Source organism: Alligator sinensis, unplaced genomic scaffold (assembly GCF_000455745.1).
Source record: "Alligator sinensis unplaced genomic scaffold, ASM45574v1 scaffold1253_1, whole genome shotgun sequence".
Lineage (NCBI taxonomy): Eukaryota > Metazoa > Chordata > Crocodylia > Alligatoridae > Alligator > Alligator sinensis.
The window spans coordinates 157895-173816 of NW_005842944.1; the positions used below are offsets into that span (position 1 = coordinate 157895).

Consider the following 15922-nt stretch of genomic DNA (forward strand, 5'->3'; position numbering starts at 1 on the left):
CCCCTAGCCTATAGGTATGTTGGTGATTCCTTCTCCCTAGATGCAACACTTTGCACTTGTCTTTGTTGAACTGCATCCTATTCTTTTCTGCCCACTTTTCGAACCTGCCCAGGTCTGCCTGGATTTGATCCCTTCCCACTAGTGTGTCTACCCCATAATTTTGTGTCATCCACAGATTTGGACAGAGTGCTCTCCATGCCCTCATCCAAGTCGGTTATGAAGATATTGATTAGCACAGGTCCAAGGACTGAGCCTTGGGGGACTGCACTGTCCACAACTTTCCAGTGGAGTCCCCCAAGTTTAATTGTGGTATTAAGTTTCCCACAGGTACTGCAGTTAAAGTAGAATGTATACTTTTGCTAAAAAATGCAACCATTTAACTTGGCTCCCTGTTAATTATTTTATTATGTTGCACAATTACAGAGGCGCTTCCATTGCTGGTGAGAGTTATTCAGTCACCAGATGCCAAAACCAAAGAGAATGTAAATGCAACAGAGAACTGCATTTCAGCAGTAGGAAAGATCATGAAATTCAAGCCTGATTGTGTAAATGTTGAAGAAGTCCTGCCACATTGGTTATCGTGGCTTCCACTGCATGAAGACAAAGAAGAAGCTGTTCATACTTTCAATTATCTATGTGACTTAATTGAGAGGTAAGATAATGTATTTTATGCATAAAGTGAATGTACTTTTGGTTATGTTTGCATTTATTTTCAATTAAGGAATTTCTCTAGTGTTTCACATTCCATAGCAAACTGTTATTGTTCAAAGTCACTTATCTTATTCAAGAAATGTACATGCAGACATTGGGATGAAGTTGTTCCAGCAGGACAGTTTTTAAGAAAATTCCAAGGGATCTTTTCATGTGATCACTTTGTGTGTGTGTTGCTTTGTTACAGCACTGACAGCTTTCCTTTCATGTGCAACATTCCTTCCTCCCCCCCCCAGCCCTCCAAAACACATTCAAGAATAAATTGTTTTTGGTTTCAAACACTCTGAAGCTTCACAGCAGCTATTGAATAAATAAGTAGATAGTCCAAACAGTCCCATTTTACTGAACGATGTAATGTCTCTAGTAACAGCGTTCTGCAGTGGATGGTACAATTGCTGAAATCCTATCCTGAAACCAGGAATTCTGATACTACTTAGATTTTTCCCATTGTCCCATACAGCCAGTACAGATCTGTCTGTCTAGTCATGGGGAAAGTCTCTATGAAACCCCAGAAATCTCTTGAAAGCTTTGACCACTGCATGATACGTTAGAAAATCTTTCAAAGGCTGCTAAGCAGCTGTGATCTTTACTGCTTAACATAAGGCTAGCAATACATTTACCATCTATTACTGAATCTCATCTTCTGATGTAATCAAAAACTTGGCAGAATTTTTTCATTAATTTTGTTTCATGTAATCTCTGGACCAAACATAGTTGTATTCAAACATGCTGTGATCTGGATCCTTGAGCTGCATGTGGTCTTAAAACAAAAGAACATCCATTTTGTTCTGGTCAGATTATTTACTTTAATTGAAAATAAACTGCACCCCTCCCCCCCTTCAAAGACACTAATGCTCTTCTGTAGAAGCCCCACAGTTTTTCTAAACTTTTTTTATTTTTAAAGGTTTTTATCTTATCTGGGGAATGGAAAAACAAGTCCTAGTGGGCCAGGATATAAGCATGTTTGCTGGTCCACAGTAAGACTAGGGACAGACATTCAAAAAACTTGAGCTTGAATTGATTCAATCTTTGCAGGTTAGTCTAGGCTAAATTGGTTTGTAACCACACAGACATCCCCTCTGGACTGAAAAAATGCAGGCACATGCCTGCAATAGCTCAGGCTAGAAGCTGGGGAGCACTAAAACTTCCCTTCCCTTCCCTTCCCTTCTACAGTGCTGAGCTGAGGTGGGGCATGGCCAGGCCCCCACAGGATGCTCTAATTAGAGAGGGGGGTGTGCCCTCCCCCCCACCCCCCAGCAGCCCAGCAGGGAGTTGCTAATTCAATGTTTATCAGCTCATTAAGAAAACAAAGCCTCTCTCCATTAGTTCAAGCTCTTCTTAAACAGCTTTTCCAAGGAAGTAACAGAGGGACATGATCAACTACCTGTTGATTAGCCCCAAAAAGCCCTAAACTGACACAGTCCTATCTGCCTTTGTCCTGTTGGCCACAGCACAGACTGTAGCCAGCATGTTGTATGCTAGCTAATGCTAAGAGGTGTCTGTGTAAGGCAGAGGGGAGGGAGTACTCCCTGCTTCCGCAGGGCGTGGGGAGGGGGGGGGGGGGGGAGCAGGAGGAAGCCAGGCAGACCCTCCTGTATGTGCAGTCTCTGCCAGAACTGCAGCCAGGGAGCAGAGGGCAGGGGCCAGCCCAGCTTTCTGGAGCAGAGAGCCCTACCCCTCTCAGAGACCATGTTGAGATGCTGGTGGAGTCTGATTTAACTTAAACCAGGAAGGGGTATGAAACAGATATTGCATAAACCGGTTTGACCCAAATCAGTTGTGTCTGATACTACGTTCAACCAGGTTTATCTCAAACCGGTTTCAGCCATTTTCAAACTGGTTTATGTGCACTGAATTTGTGTTCTGTTACAGGTTTAAACCAGTTTGTGTAGTATCTGTCCCTAGCCCAACTGTCTTCTTGTATGTCCCTATACATACTGTTCTAGAGATGTTGAAAGTAATTTATCCCACAGTGGACACATCTACCTGTGCAATTAATGAAATGGGCTTCCTGCCCACCTGGTTCTGCTCCCCCTGGCTTAACGTACTGCAGAGGGGCTGGCTGAGGCACAAGGGTGCTTCAGTTTAGGGCTAGCTGGCAGCATGTGTGGGGCTGGCCAGCAGTGAGTACTATGGAGTAAATTTAGTTTACTCCAGCCTATCAGGAGCATACATGTAGATGTGGAGACATTTACTGAGCAGCTAACTTTGTCTACAAGAGACATTTACTACTCGATAGACTCACCCAGTATGTCTTTGGACCCTTAGTACCTGATGCGTGTTAGTGAAGAAATTCCTATGGTAGTGGGAAGTGACCTTTTTTAAAGAGGTGTACCTAACAGTTTAACTCTTGTCTTTCTCTTCCTGGTTAGTTTCACGGAGAAGAATGGGATGAGACAAACTAAAGCTTACTTAATATTTAAAGTCTAATAGTATTTAATGTGGACCAAAATTTGAAACTGAAAAATAAATCTGACATTGGTGTGTTTCCTGGTGAATGGTTAACTAGGAAAAAAAGTATCAACATGGATACCACCCCATTAGCTGCTTTTTTCTCTTATGTATCTCTCTTCCTCTGTACAGTTTCCTTGACCCACTTTGTTATTATAGACTGCTCTATTTTTAAAGGACTTGTTTTGTGGTATATCTCAATCCAAACTAATGAAGACTTCAGAGGAAAAATGGCATTGATTGGCTGTTCATATGGCTCTGGGGAGCAGGTCCTTTTAAGAAATGCAAAGATTTGTCATAATGCTTCCAGTTCATCTTATTGGACCACCTCATGCTGACTTGGCCCACAGTAGCTCATCAGAACTCCCTTGTGTGGCCCTTCAGCCCAAATAATTTCCCACCCTTGCTTTAGATTAGGATTGTGTATAATGGTTTGGACAGGGATGATCCTAACTCAGGCAGGGGGTTGGACCTGATGACCTTTGGAGATCCTTTCCAGCCCTACTTCTCTATGATTCTTTGATTCTGTGGTATTGCACAGAGGACAAAACCACGTTTGTGTAATAAAATAAAATATCTCAAGCCAAAACTAATAGATCTGAATTCAGATTACATGGTGGTAAACAGAAGCCCTTCAAGTGTTATAAAGGCCAAATGTACACTGCTGATTTTACATCATGCATCAACCACAACCTTAAGCTTGCTCTTCAGGAGGGAGCAAAAAAAAAAAGAGAAGGGAATGAAGTAGCATTTCCCAGTCACCTCATACTTAACACTGAAAACCATTACTTTAATTGGGACTGAAAAGCTTCTTATTACTGAAAGAGAGGGTCTCTTTGAAGTTTTGCCAAGGTAAGTAGAGCTTGTAACAGAATACAGTAATACTCATGCTTAGGTCCAAAAACTTCTTACAACTGACAAATTTGAAGCAGGAAACCCATCTGGATCTGTAGATGCACATTCAGCTTGGATAAGTGAAGGCTCAGGGGTGACTTGGTGGCAGCCTGTTAGTATATAAGGGGTGTGCGTCAGGAACTGGGAGAACATCTGTTCACCAGGGCACACCAAGGGAAGACAAGGTCTATCAGTCACAGACTACTAGAAGACCTGTTTTAGACTGGACATAAGGAAAAACTTCTTTACAGTCCTAGTCTCTAGAGTCTGGAATAGATTTCCCCCAGAAGCAGTGCAAACACCTCCTCTGGATACCTTTAAGAAATACTTGGATGCTTATCTTGCTGGGGTGATCTAACCCTAGCTGACTTCCTGCCCCTTGGGCAAGGGGCTGGACCCGATCTCACAAGGTCCCTTCCAGCCCTAATGTCTATGAAATCTATGAAATGTATCAGTATAAAAATACAAAATAGGTTTGGGGAATCATCTAAACAAAGTACATGACATTTTTTCCATTAACAAAACATAGAATAATTGTTATGTAATGTTCAGCTTTAATTTGCTCGTTCTTAATGGGAAAAGATGATTTCCTTCCATAGACAAGAATATACTGAATCCTTACTTATTTGAAAATATATATATGTATACATATACTTTTATCTCTAACAGTAACAACACAGTTGTCCTTGGCCCCAACAACTCTAATCTTCCAAGAATATTTGGTATAATTGCGGATGGTGAAATTCATGAAGCTATTAAACATGAAGATCCGTGTACCAAACGATTGGCTAATGTTGTTCGCCAAGTGCAGGTAAATGTAAATTTATTCAGAGGAATAACTCTGTGTTTTCAGAAGCAACTGAATTGTTAACAGAGTTTTCGGGGCTAGTCTTCATAATAAAAATGATGCTCCAGTAAATGATTTATGCAGAAGGAGTTTTCCAAATTGTTTAATTCAATGAAATCCAGTTTAAACTGGATAGCCGTGATAGTTGAATAGAGGTTGTCTTTTGGGGGTTTTTTTAAGTATTTGCATCTCAAAAAGGATGTAATAGAATTGGAAAAGGTACAGAGAAGAGCAGCCAAAATGATTAGGAGTTTATTCCATAAACTATGAAGTATGTGTGTAAAGAGGCCTTGCATTGGGCAGCATTTGATTATAGTTCTTCAAAGCCTTTTTTTTCCATAATTCTGAAAGGTAGAAGAACACTGCTTTCATTTAAAAACAAATGACACAAATTTTTAGAAAGACTCGAGCTTTTTACTAATTTCATTACTTTTCCTTTAAAGTACCTTCTGCCTTTATTCTAACATTTTAATGTCTTATGCCTGCTATAAATGCATAATAAATGTTTCATCTCTAAAATAAAATGGATGAAGTTGCCACCTGCCTATGGAAGCTGGAGAAAAGTACAGAATAATGAGAAAGAGATAAACTTCAGCTGCTTGAGGCAACAAATGTGAACTGTTTCCATGTTATCTAGCTATTTTGACATCATAAAGACGGAAAATTCTTACCTGCAAATACTGAGCTTTCCACTGTCAATTTCAAAGTGCTAATATAGAATGCCTGATCATACCAAAAGTAATTAAATGCTTTCATGCATTAAATTGTCATTGTTTATAGATTACTGTGAATCTTGGTGCACTATCTTTACACTTACTTTTGCCCTATCCTTCAGAAAGTGATGTAAAATGACTTAAGGTTTTCAGTGTAATCTGATGAAATATATCAGATTTAAGACCACAAACTTTCGTGGTTTTAAATGCATTTAAAATCTCTACATTTGCTTTTGCAACAGTTGAGATTTAAGCCTATAATCTGTAAGACTTTTTTTTTTTTTTATAGTCTATTTCTGGGGCAAGCTGTCCCCTGCTCCCAGGTTTCTGTTGGCAGTAGTGATGCATAAACATTTTTCACTTGTTTATTATTCCTCTATTATGAAAGGTGTAATACCTTCAAAATGTTGTAGATTCATTAAAAGTAATTTCACTGTAGTTGGAAAAAACAAAAATAGCACACAATACAACAGTATGAAAGGTGAGAAACTATGGCTAGGGATACCCCTCCACTTAATAAAAAGGAAAAAAAAGTACCATGCAGTTCTGTTTGCAGGAGCATGAGTGAATGGTCAAACTGTAGTTAACTTCAGAAGAATAAAAAATGGAGTATAGCCTGCTTTGACTTGATTCCTTTTTAGTTCTAGGGAGTCTCTAGGAGGTTCAGACCCAAGTACTAAGGTCTTGTCTGTAGTGCTTTCGGAACAAAACAAAACAAACATTAGTGTGTTTTGTGAGTGCACGTTTGTATAGCCAAGGACTTATACTTAGAAATAAGTTGAACAGACTATAACTCAATGAGCATTGAACGCTGCAAAATTAGGTCCTGAATATAACTTTTTTCCAGCCTGTATTCATTAAAGAAATCCTTTTTTTTTTTTTTTTTTTTTTTTAGACCTCTGGAGGATTGTGGACTGAATGCATATCACAGCTGAATGCAGACCAACAGGCAGCCATACAGGAGCTCCTGAATTCTGCTTGAAGGGCCTTAATTATCATCTGCAAGAAAATAACTCCAAATAAACGTTTACCCTATTGTTTAGGTTTCTTTGTTTTCTTTTTTGAGCAAAAGAGAACTGTAGTGTATGTAGGCCATTTTTCTACAACCTACAGGCAGTGGCAGCAGGAAGAAGCACTCTTTCAGAATGGTGTTTAAATCGGTTTCTTTCCCACAACGCTGAAGAAGCTCCCTGTAAACCCTACAATAGCACTGAAGAGTATTTTTCTAATGGTATAAGCCATCCATATGATGGTGAAAGGGAAACAAGTTGAATTTTCTCATTAGACTTCATGGATTAAGAAACAGCTTTAAGACCTGTTATTCAGCAGTAGATGTACATTATAACAGATGAAAACATTTCTATACATCTAGTGTTAACTGTATTAATTGGAGTGTGAGGTTTGTTTTTTTTTGTAGGGTAGAAAATGCCCTTCTGCCCAGCAAACTAGTAGATCAAAAGATGAAAAATCGAAGATAAAAACATCAAGCATGAAGACCTCATTGATGTCCCTTTCAGTTTCTAAAAAAGGCTTATGTAGTGACTCAATGAGGAAAGCTGTTCAGCTTCCAGCCCTTGAATGTGAAGTGTCTTTGGCATGTCTGACAGTATCTCATTCACTCCTCAATAAATGACGTTGAAATACAATAAGAAGCTTGTGTAAAAGTTCACTGCTGTGTGGTTTTTATTCATTTAATTTGCTCCAGTAAAGAGGTGCAAGAACAAACTTTGCTAGTTTAAATTTACGCAGAATTTCCCCTATACAGTATGATCTAGCTCTAACTTCATTTATTCTGGTTTCTTGGATTTTAACCACTTCTGAGTCAAAAGAACTGATAATGCTATGTAGAAGTCAAACTTAATGACATGCCTCTTGGTACGGGAATCTTGCATATCTTGACTATATATTGTTTAAAGTTGAATGCAATTGCATATCAATAACTTATAGAAATTTGGTTAATGCTGTTTGAGGTGCAAATGTACAAAAAAAGTTGGCCAAATGGAACATTTCAATCACTACTATAGTTGTGAAAATATAATTGGTAGCTGATTCTGAACGAAGGAAATGCATGTCTTTTTGGTTTGTCATATTAGCAAAATATTATTTAAAATATTTTGAGATGCGCAACTTTTCTAAATAATCTTATTTAAACCTCTGTGTGAACACTTTGCAGTTTGTATTAACAGTTTTCCAAAGCAATATAAATATGAAACAAATCAGAAATTAACTTAAGAATTAAAGATTTTTCGTTAAGTGGCTTTCGCTGCAGTCTCTTAAAACATAAAGGTATGATGTGTTAAGGTGAAATGGAGTACATTTTCTTAGTTTTATAACAAAATAGCTGTCTACTCATTTAGGGCCTTGTTACACCTTACACTGTGAGCCGCAGAAATGTTGATGGGTGTTTAGTGGTAGCTCAGGTTTGAAGCAGACGCATTTCGGGCCAGGAGGGGCCTGGAGGACAAAGAATTTCCCCCCTCATTCCAGGCCTCTCCTGCCCCAGGGCTCTTCCCCCACTGCCTCTGAGTTCACTCCTGCTGCACACCCCACCCCACCCACCCCCAGGCATTACTTGTGGCTGCCTGTGCTGTCTGTCCCAGGGGAGCAAGCAGGGGAAGAGTTAACCTGCCTGCCAGCTACTACTGCTGTCATGTTGCTTCTGTTCAGGCCCAGAGAGCAGCAGCAACTGTGGGGACCAGGGGGCAAGTTAACCCTCCTTGCTAGCTCCCCTGGGACAGATAGTGTGGGCAGCCACAAGTAAATGAGAGGGGGTGGGTAGTGAGTGGGAATCTGGGGTGCTAGGAAAGTGGGGGAGGGCAGTGGCCTTGATCTGGGCCAGCGAAGAAGGGGGTGTAGATGGGGTGGTTACACTAAGGTGTAACCTAGAGTAACTGTGGCTGCAGCTTTAGTGTAACACAAGTTGGGTAATGTAGATCAGCAGAGATCCTGGTTTTCTCTGATTTAAAAATAAAATCCCCAATTTTCAGATTTAAAAAAAGTAACCCAAAATCCATATCTTTCCATGATTGAAATGAAATACTACCATATATAGATAGATAACTAGACGTATATTAGCGGTGTTTCAATTTAATCATGGAAAAATGTGGATTTTGGGTTACTTTTTTTAATCTGAAAATTGGGTGGGTGGGTGGGTGGGTTGGTTGGTTGGTTTGTTTTAGAGAACCAGGATCCCTGTAGATCAGAGATGATCCTGCCTTGGAGAGGCATAACTTTGAGCTGCGAAACAAGGGCGCCTATATATGAGCGCAGAGGCTGCTCTGGAATTCCAGCATGTTGGGGCAGACTCAACGAAGTCTGCTGGCACATGGCAATTACCACATTCCAGCAGCCTCCTGCGTCTCATGTATCAGTATCCCTGCACTTAAAAATGGCACTGGGGGGTGCTTGAACTAAAACTTGTCAAACAAGCTTTAATTCAAGCACCCCTGCCACATTTTGAAGTGCAGGGACACATACATGAGCTGCAGCAGCACTTCTAATTAGAGTGGCTCTCAGAACTCTAATTAAAGTGCCAGCCTGCCCTCTTCCCTCCTCCCCTTCCCCCAGAGCATATGTAAGTGTCTCAAGTGCTTAAAACTAGTTTCAGGTGTTAGTATGTGGACAATCCATGGGTTAAGAGCAGTAGGAGTTGCCCAAAATTACTATCCAACAAGACCCTGACACGATCTTTATTACTGTGTGTTTAAAACATAGACTTTATATGCAGTCTAAAACTGCTTAATATATAATGCATCAAAGTACAGAATTGTCTTAGAATATTCTAACCCAATTCAGAATTTAAACTCTCTTGTCTCCTGACAAACTGCTGTTTCAGTCTTAAGCTTTAAGATGCTTTCTTGAAATGCAAATCAAGTTACACTATGCAGTGTATACAGTTCAGTGCAGATATACTTAGTTTGTCACTAGAGTAATTTTTTCATGACATCCCTATTTTACATGCCATTCTTTTCAAGTACAGTAATTCCTGTTTTAATCTTGTAAGTACAGCTGATTTATTTTGCAGGAGTTTATATATCCACAACTCTAGAAAATGGCCAATTGCAGAAAAATCTACTATTTTGTCTTAAAAAAAATACAAATAAGGCTACCAAAATGGATCATCAGATTTTTATGTTAATTTGAGTATTTGGGGCTAATATCTTACTATAAACAATAAGAGCATTTCATACTTTCCTGTGAGACTGCAGGTTTTATGCATTACTTTTATCTTTAGCCCAGATTCTTTTTCTGACAGAGTACAAAAAACATGATTAAAAAGTGCTAGTTCTTTTTCTGTACTCTAAGTTTTAAAGCAGATCTTGCAAAAGTTAACAAACTTCTTTTTAATCTATAAGAGTTCAGAGCAGATTTTGCATGGTTTTGAGTAGTGGAATTTAAGACACTGCTTTTTCCTTTTTCCCCAATGTAGTACAGGAGGCCAGATTTGAGTCAGCAAAAGAGTTTCTTTGTCTTTAAAGGAGCTCCAAGGGCTGCAGCAATGGAAGATCTGTCATGATTTGTTTTTAGCTAGTTGATCACCCATTTAATTTATCTACAAGAACTTATGGACCCTATTAAGTATATATAACTTAAGTTTGACTACCCTTGCAGAATTTCTTTGGGGTATGTCACAATTACTTCAGGTCTAATCACATCACGTACTGTGAAGAGTTAGATTCTGCTCCCGTGTCTTTTTTAATTTTGCTGCTGTATCCCGTTCATGCTGCTTATTAGGGATGAGTAGGAGACTTAGTGAAAAGGTTTGGTCTGGTTAGCGAGCCCTGGACTCACATTCACTTGCTCTTAGGATCACAGGAAAGTGGGGCTGGAAGGGGCCTCACAAGGTCATATCTAGTCCAGCCTCCTGCTTGAGGCAGGATCATCCTTGACTAAACCATTGTGGCCATCGCAGTGTCTGTCTACCTTACTCTTAAATTTCCAACAATAGAAAGTCCACAGTTTCCCTAGGCAGCCTGTTCCAATGCTGCTTCCCCAGGGTCGCACCACCACGATCTAAACGTAAAGGACCTCATAACTAGGTTTTACCCAAATACCCTGCTTCAAAAAATAAAACTTCAGGAGGGTCTTTGTAGCTTTATTGGCACCTGCTGTGTGCTCTGTAAAGGCATTTTCTTCTTTGGTGTACATGAGTTAGCTCTTCATATTTCCACAGAGGGTGCACATGTGCCTATCTTGGTGTCTTCAGCAGTCTGTAAATAAGTGGGGGGGGAAAGTGCTTCCTTGAGAGGAAGGATTCTTCATCAATAAAGGGAAAAAAAAAAAGAATCGACAATTGGAAAAGCAGACTTAACCAGACTTGGAAATGCTAGGTAGGGTCCTGTCGAAGGTAAGTAAAAAGAGGCCTTGCATTTGTTAGTCCCTAAAGACATTCTGTAAAGGACACAGAAGCATGCTACCTTAATCCAAAGACTTGCTAGGCTAAATCATGAGCATGTGACTTGAAACAATGAAAATCTGTACTCTAGCCATATTTATTTTTATAGAGAGTATAATCACAGGCAGCTAAAGACAAAATTAGGGAGGTCAAGGCATAAATTAAAATAGTTCATGTCCCTTGCTAATGTAGCAAGAGCACTTTATAAACACATCAGAATTAAGAGGCAAAATGTGTGTAGGCCCTTTACAGAGTGAAAAGGAAAAGTTAATAATGAACAATGTAGAGAAAGCTGAAGCAAGTTTTAAAAATCAAAAAAAAAAAAAAAAACCTTCACAACAAAGGTCAACTGAGAGATGACTAGCACAATTAACAAACAAAAGGGTAGGTCCTCAGCATGTGAAAAGGAAAAGAACAAGTTAGAAATTGACTTAAATAACTTTAAATCAGCAGAGCCTGATATGATCCGCCCCCCAATACTTGAAGAATTGACTAAAGTGATTGCAGAGCCTGTGTCTGTTGAGATCCTAAATGATTGGAAAAGTTCAAATATAATGCTCAACCAACCCTTAAAAAACACCTGCGGAAGAGCAGGAACTAGGAAAACGGAGGACTCAGAATTACAAACAGGTCTGTCAATTTTGATACCTGCAAATATACTGGAGCATGGCTATCTGTTCTGCATGTCCACAAGGCACAGGATAAGAGGTAATTGACTTAAATTGCAAGAAATGAGATTTAAGGTATGAAGAACTTTCTAACTACGTAAATTTTTGGAACATTACCAGTAAAAATTGTCAGATTTTTAAATGCAGTTTAATCAAAACATCTGATTTGGGATAGTTTTAAATGAAGGGTGGTCAACCTGTGGCGCAAGTGTCCAAAGTAGCACAGGCAGCCTCTGTGTGAGGCATGACCAATTGGGGGTGCCAAGCAGCACAGCAGCGGATAGGGTAAAGAGCAGAAAACAGCAACAGATTGGGGAGGGGGATCAGAGTGGCACTTGGAGGGTGTGGGGCTTAATTTGTGGCATGCCTGGTTAAAATTTCCCCTACCTGTGACTAAGATGATCCTGCCTTAAGTATGGGGGTTGGACTAGATAGCCTCTTTTGAGTTCCCTTCTATCTTTTTTTTTTTTTCTGTGATTCCATGACTGCATTTTTTTTTTGGCATCCTTCCACAGCCAGGCAAAACATAATGGTACAGGTAAAAGATGTATTCCACTGCCCCAGGTTTTGCCATCCTCATCTCTTCAACAACCATCTGGTCTGTTTTCTGTAAGCATGGGCTCAGATCATTTTTATTCTAAAGACCATCATGGCTAGTTATACCTTTTTTACAGCTTATTGATCTACTTTCGCATACCTTTTTTCATAGACCTTTCTTAAAATGTTTCAACCAGTACCACAGCAAGGGCAGTGCCAACCATATACTGGCACCAGGAACCCTTACATAGCGGGGGATGCCAAATCAAATGGAAGTTATGTTTCATAATAGTTCATAGGGGGCACTCTGCATGACCTGCACCAAGTGCCAAAATGCCTGGCTGTGGCTTCAGAGAGAGAGAACATCCCTGCTAGCCTTAAGAACAATAGAGGGAAATCTTTTGAATCTCAGGGAAAAGGGCTTCCACAGTGTTTCCAGTTCCTGCTCCAAGATGTTAGGGGAGTGGTATCCCATCTCGAGTTAAGCTCAACACTGGTTGGTTGCTTGTGGTGGTGGTGGTTTTTTGCAGCTTCAAGATAGTACAGTAATGCTTAGCCACTGTCATATGGTCTCCGCAGTGAGAGAAGTCTGCTTTGCCTCTCTTAACCTGCAGAGTACTTACTCCCATGTTGCTATCATGCCCTCTCATGGGAAATATTTCCATCTGGAGTTCTTGAGTTAGGTCTCTTAACAACTTTAAGAATCTTTCACTATGAGGCCATTTGTGTCGTGGCCTATCTCAGGAGGAACAATGAAGCAGTGTACTACTTCCCTCCTCCCCCCACCCAACCTTGATAATTTGCTTGTAAAAGAAAAATATTCCAAGTAAGTGTCAAAAAGTCTTCACAGCATCTGTTGTAGGGATTGTGCCTGTTGGTGTACATGCAAAAGTCAAGTCTGATTCCTGTTCAGAGACTGGAATTCATAAAAGTGACCTTAGAGTCCTCTCTTGAGTTGCCTCAAACCTACTTCCTTGAGCTACTTCCTCCAGGATTAATTTCAGTCCCTACTGAATTTTTATCTTGCTGGCCATGTCAGTAAGAATTTGTCAATTCTAGGCCACATGGCCTTTGGAACATCACATATCAGACTATGCCTTAAATGCATGCAGTCTTGACACCTGTCTGTCATGTCATCCTTGGACAGAAAAGTGATTGTTCCCATGCTGCTTAGATCCTCTCTGAAATGGTGGCCCCATTCCTATCCTTCCAGCTGTTTGATTGCAGTTGTGTAGGAACCATTTGTTGACAACCTTCAACTGCAAGGACTATGATCTTTCAAGGAGATGAAACGGTGTTCTAGAACCTAGAGCCTTGCAGAGAGAGCATGCTAGGCTTTTTTAAATCACACCCCTAGGGATGACATGTCAAGGTCATGACCGACAATACCACCACAGCACTTTATATCAACAGAGGGATATAAGATCTGTCATCCTATGCAGGTAAGCAGTCCACCTAAGAAATTAGTACATCTTCCAAACCTTCAGAACATTGGAGCAGACAACTTCAGTAGATGTGCATCTTTGCATCTGAGTGAAAAATCTCAAAGGCATCCTTCAAATATTTTGCAAACTGTTAATCGTCAGAATGTCACCTGTTTTACCTTTTGAATATCACAAGAGATGCTGGTACTTCTGCTGGAGGAAGGGGGTGGGAGATGGGCTGAGTTCTGGCTCCCTGTCTGTTTTTATCATCTTGTGCTAAAGAATCCTCCTGGATGCCTTCCTATGCTCACCCTCTAATCCTGTGAATACTTTTTAAAGTCAAGTTCAGATTTTGCACCATTGATTTTTATTGGCTCTAGCCTGGCTGAAGTAGCTCTGGTAGCATCACCTCCCCTCAGTGACGGTGAGGAGTCACAGGACACTCCCCCTACTCTTGAGCTTGCTCACCCAGAATGGAATGAGGATACTTTACCTGGACTTACACCCTCCCCACCTCCCATGGCTTCTATATGGATGACAGCACTAGAGTGAGCCTGCTTGTCTCTGATCAAAGGGATGTTTTTATCCACAGCAGGAAGCTAGAAAACAATATTTCATATAAATTACATGAAATTCAAAAAGGGCAAGTGCCAAGTCCTGCACTTAGGATGGAAAAATTGCATGTACAAATGTAGATAGGAATGACTGGCTAGGCATATGCAGTACTACAGAGAAGAACCTGGGGGTTATGATGGGCCATATGCTAGCGCTGAATCACTGTTGCCAAGATGTTTCCAAGCTTCATCAGAAACCATATAAGATAAGACCTTATTCACAAAAGCTAGAAAAGAATATGAATATCTTGTTCAAAGAACAAAAACTCACTAGTTTTAGTCTCTGTAAACTGACTTTTTTCGAGTCTGAAATACCACTGACTTGTAAACTTCTTGCAGCTGGTAGCATCTGAGATACTGGGGTTTGAGGTCCATAGTTTTGTAAACCGAGGGCCTGGTGTCTGGTTTTATAGGACATGAAGGACTTTTTCAAATTGCACATTTATCTGATACATAAGTTTTTGTTTTGGGGTTTTGGGGGGTGTTCCCCCCCCTCCCCCAGTCTGTATAGGTACTTGAAGTGCCTGCTATTTTCAGGAATCGCTCTTTTTAGGAGGTATCATATTTCAAGACTTAAGTTCTAGAAAAGGTTACATGGGATGCACATAAAATGAAGTCCAGTTGTCTTCTGAATAAAAGAAAGCCTTCTAGCAAAACTTTTTTTTTTTTAATTGCATATGGACAACACATCTCAGAAAAAACAGAAAGAGATCAGAGCCTTTTCTGTTCTATTTTGAGATGGTCTCTCTTTTTATCTGTTCCTCTTCCCTGAACAAAATGACTGTTCCATGGGAGCTTCGTTATTGGATCATTTTAGAGGGTTTAAAGACAGAAAGAAAAGAAGTGGTTGCTGCTTTGCTAGGTACCTCTGGAAGCTGAGTAACTAATCCACAAGCTGCAAGAGCTGCTAGATAATTCTTCACTCAGCTTCAAGAACTGTGGCCTTGCCTACAAGTGGGGTAGTAATGGGCCTTGCCAAATCCGTAGTGCATCTACATCTAGAATACTGTGTGCATTTCTGGTCACTCCATCTTAAAGTTAATATATTTAAAAAGATGGAGAAGGGCAAAAAAGGGAACCAGGGCATGGAACAGCTTCCATATGAAGAGAGACTGAAAAAGACACTTCATTTTAGAAAGGAGGGGACATGATAGATCTATACAACTACAAATGGTCTGGGGGAATGAAATAGGAAACTTCTATTCACTATGTCTCAATACAAGAACAGGTGCCACCCAGTTAAATTACCAGGTACCTGATTTAAAATTAAAAGGAAGTACTTTTTACATAATGGACAACTAACTTGTGGAAATCATTGGCACAAGATGATGTAGAGGCCCCTAGTATAACCAAGGTCAAAAAGGGATTAGAAAAACGTGCGGGAGAAAGATCTGTCAGGGTTTATTGAACACAGCAGTCAGGAATATAATGTTATAATTTGAACATCCTAAACTTATGACTATTGGTAACTGAGAATGTATGACAGTGTGAATCACTCTAACTTATAGAATCATAGACAATGAAGATTGGAAGGGACCTCAGGAGGTCATCTAGTCCAACCCCCTGCTCAAAGCAGGACCACCCCAACTAGATCGTTCCAGCCCGGGCTTTGTTGAGCTAGGCTTTAAAAACCTTCAAGGGTAGAGATTCCACCACCCCTCTAGGTAA

The 15922-nt window shown here is 40.2% G+C and overlaps 1 protein-coding gene across 2 annotated transcripts in view; it reads left to right on the top strand.

The window, feature by feature from the left end:
* The window catches only part of IPO5 (importin 5), a 66477-nt gene extending 59192 nt beyond the window's left edge, over positions 1 to 7285 (top strand). For both annotated transcript variants that reach the window (XM_006036288.3, XM_025192556.1), the window contains 3 exons: positions 424 to 652; positions 4726 to 4867; positions 6512 to 7285. In XM_006036288.3, coding sequence (XP_006036350.1) covers positions 424 to 652; positions 4726 to 4867; positions 6512 to 6598 — 458 coding nt within the window. In that variant the 3' untranslated portion in view covers positions 6599 to 7285. The remainder of the gene's footprint in view (positions 1 to 423; positions 653 to 4725; positions 4868 to 6511) is intronic.
* Positions 7286 to 15922: the final 8637 nt, after the last annotated feature.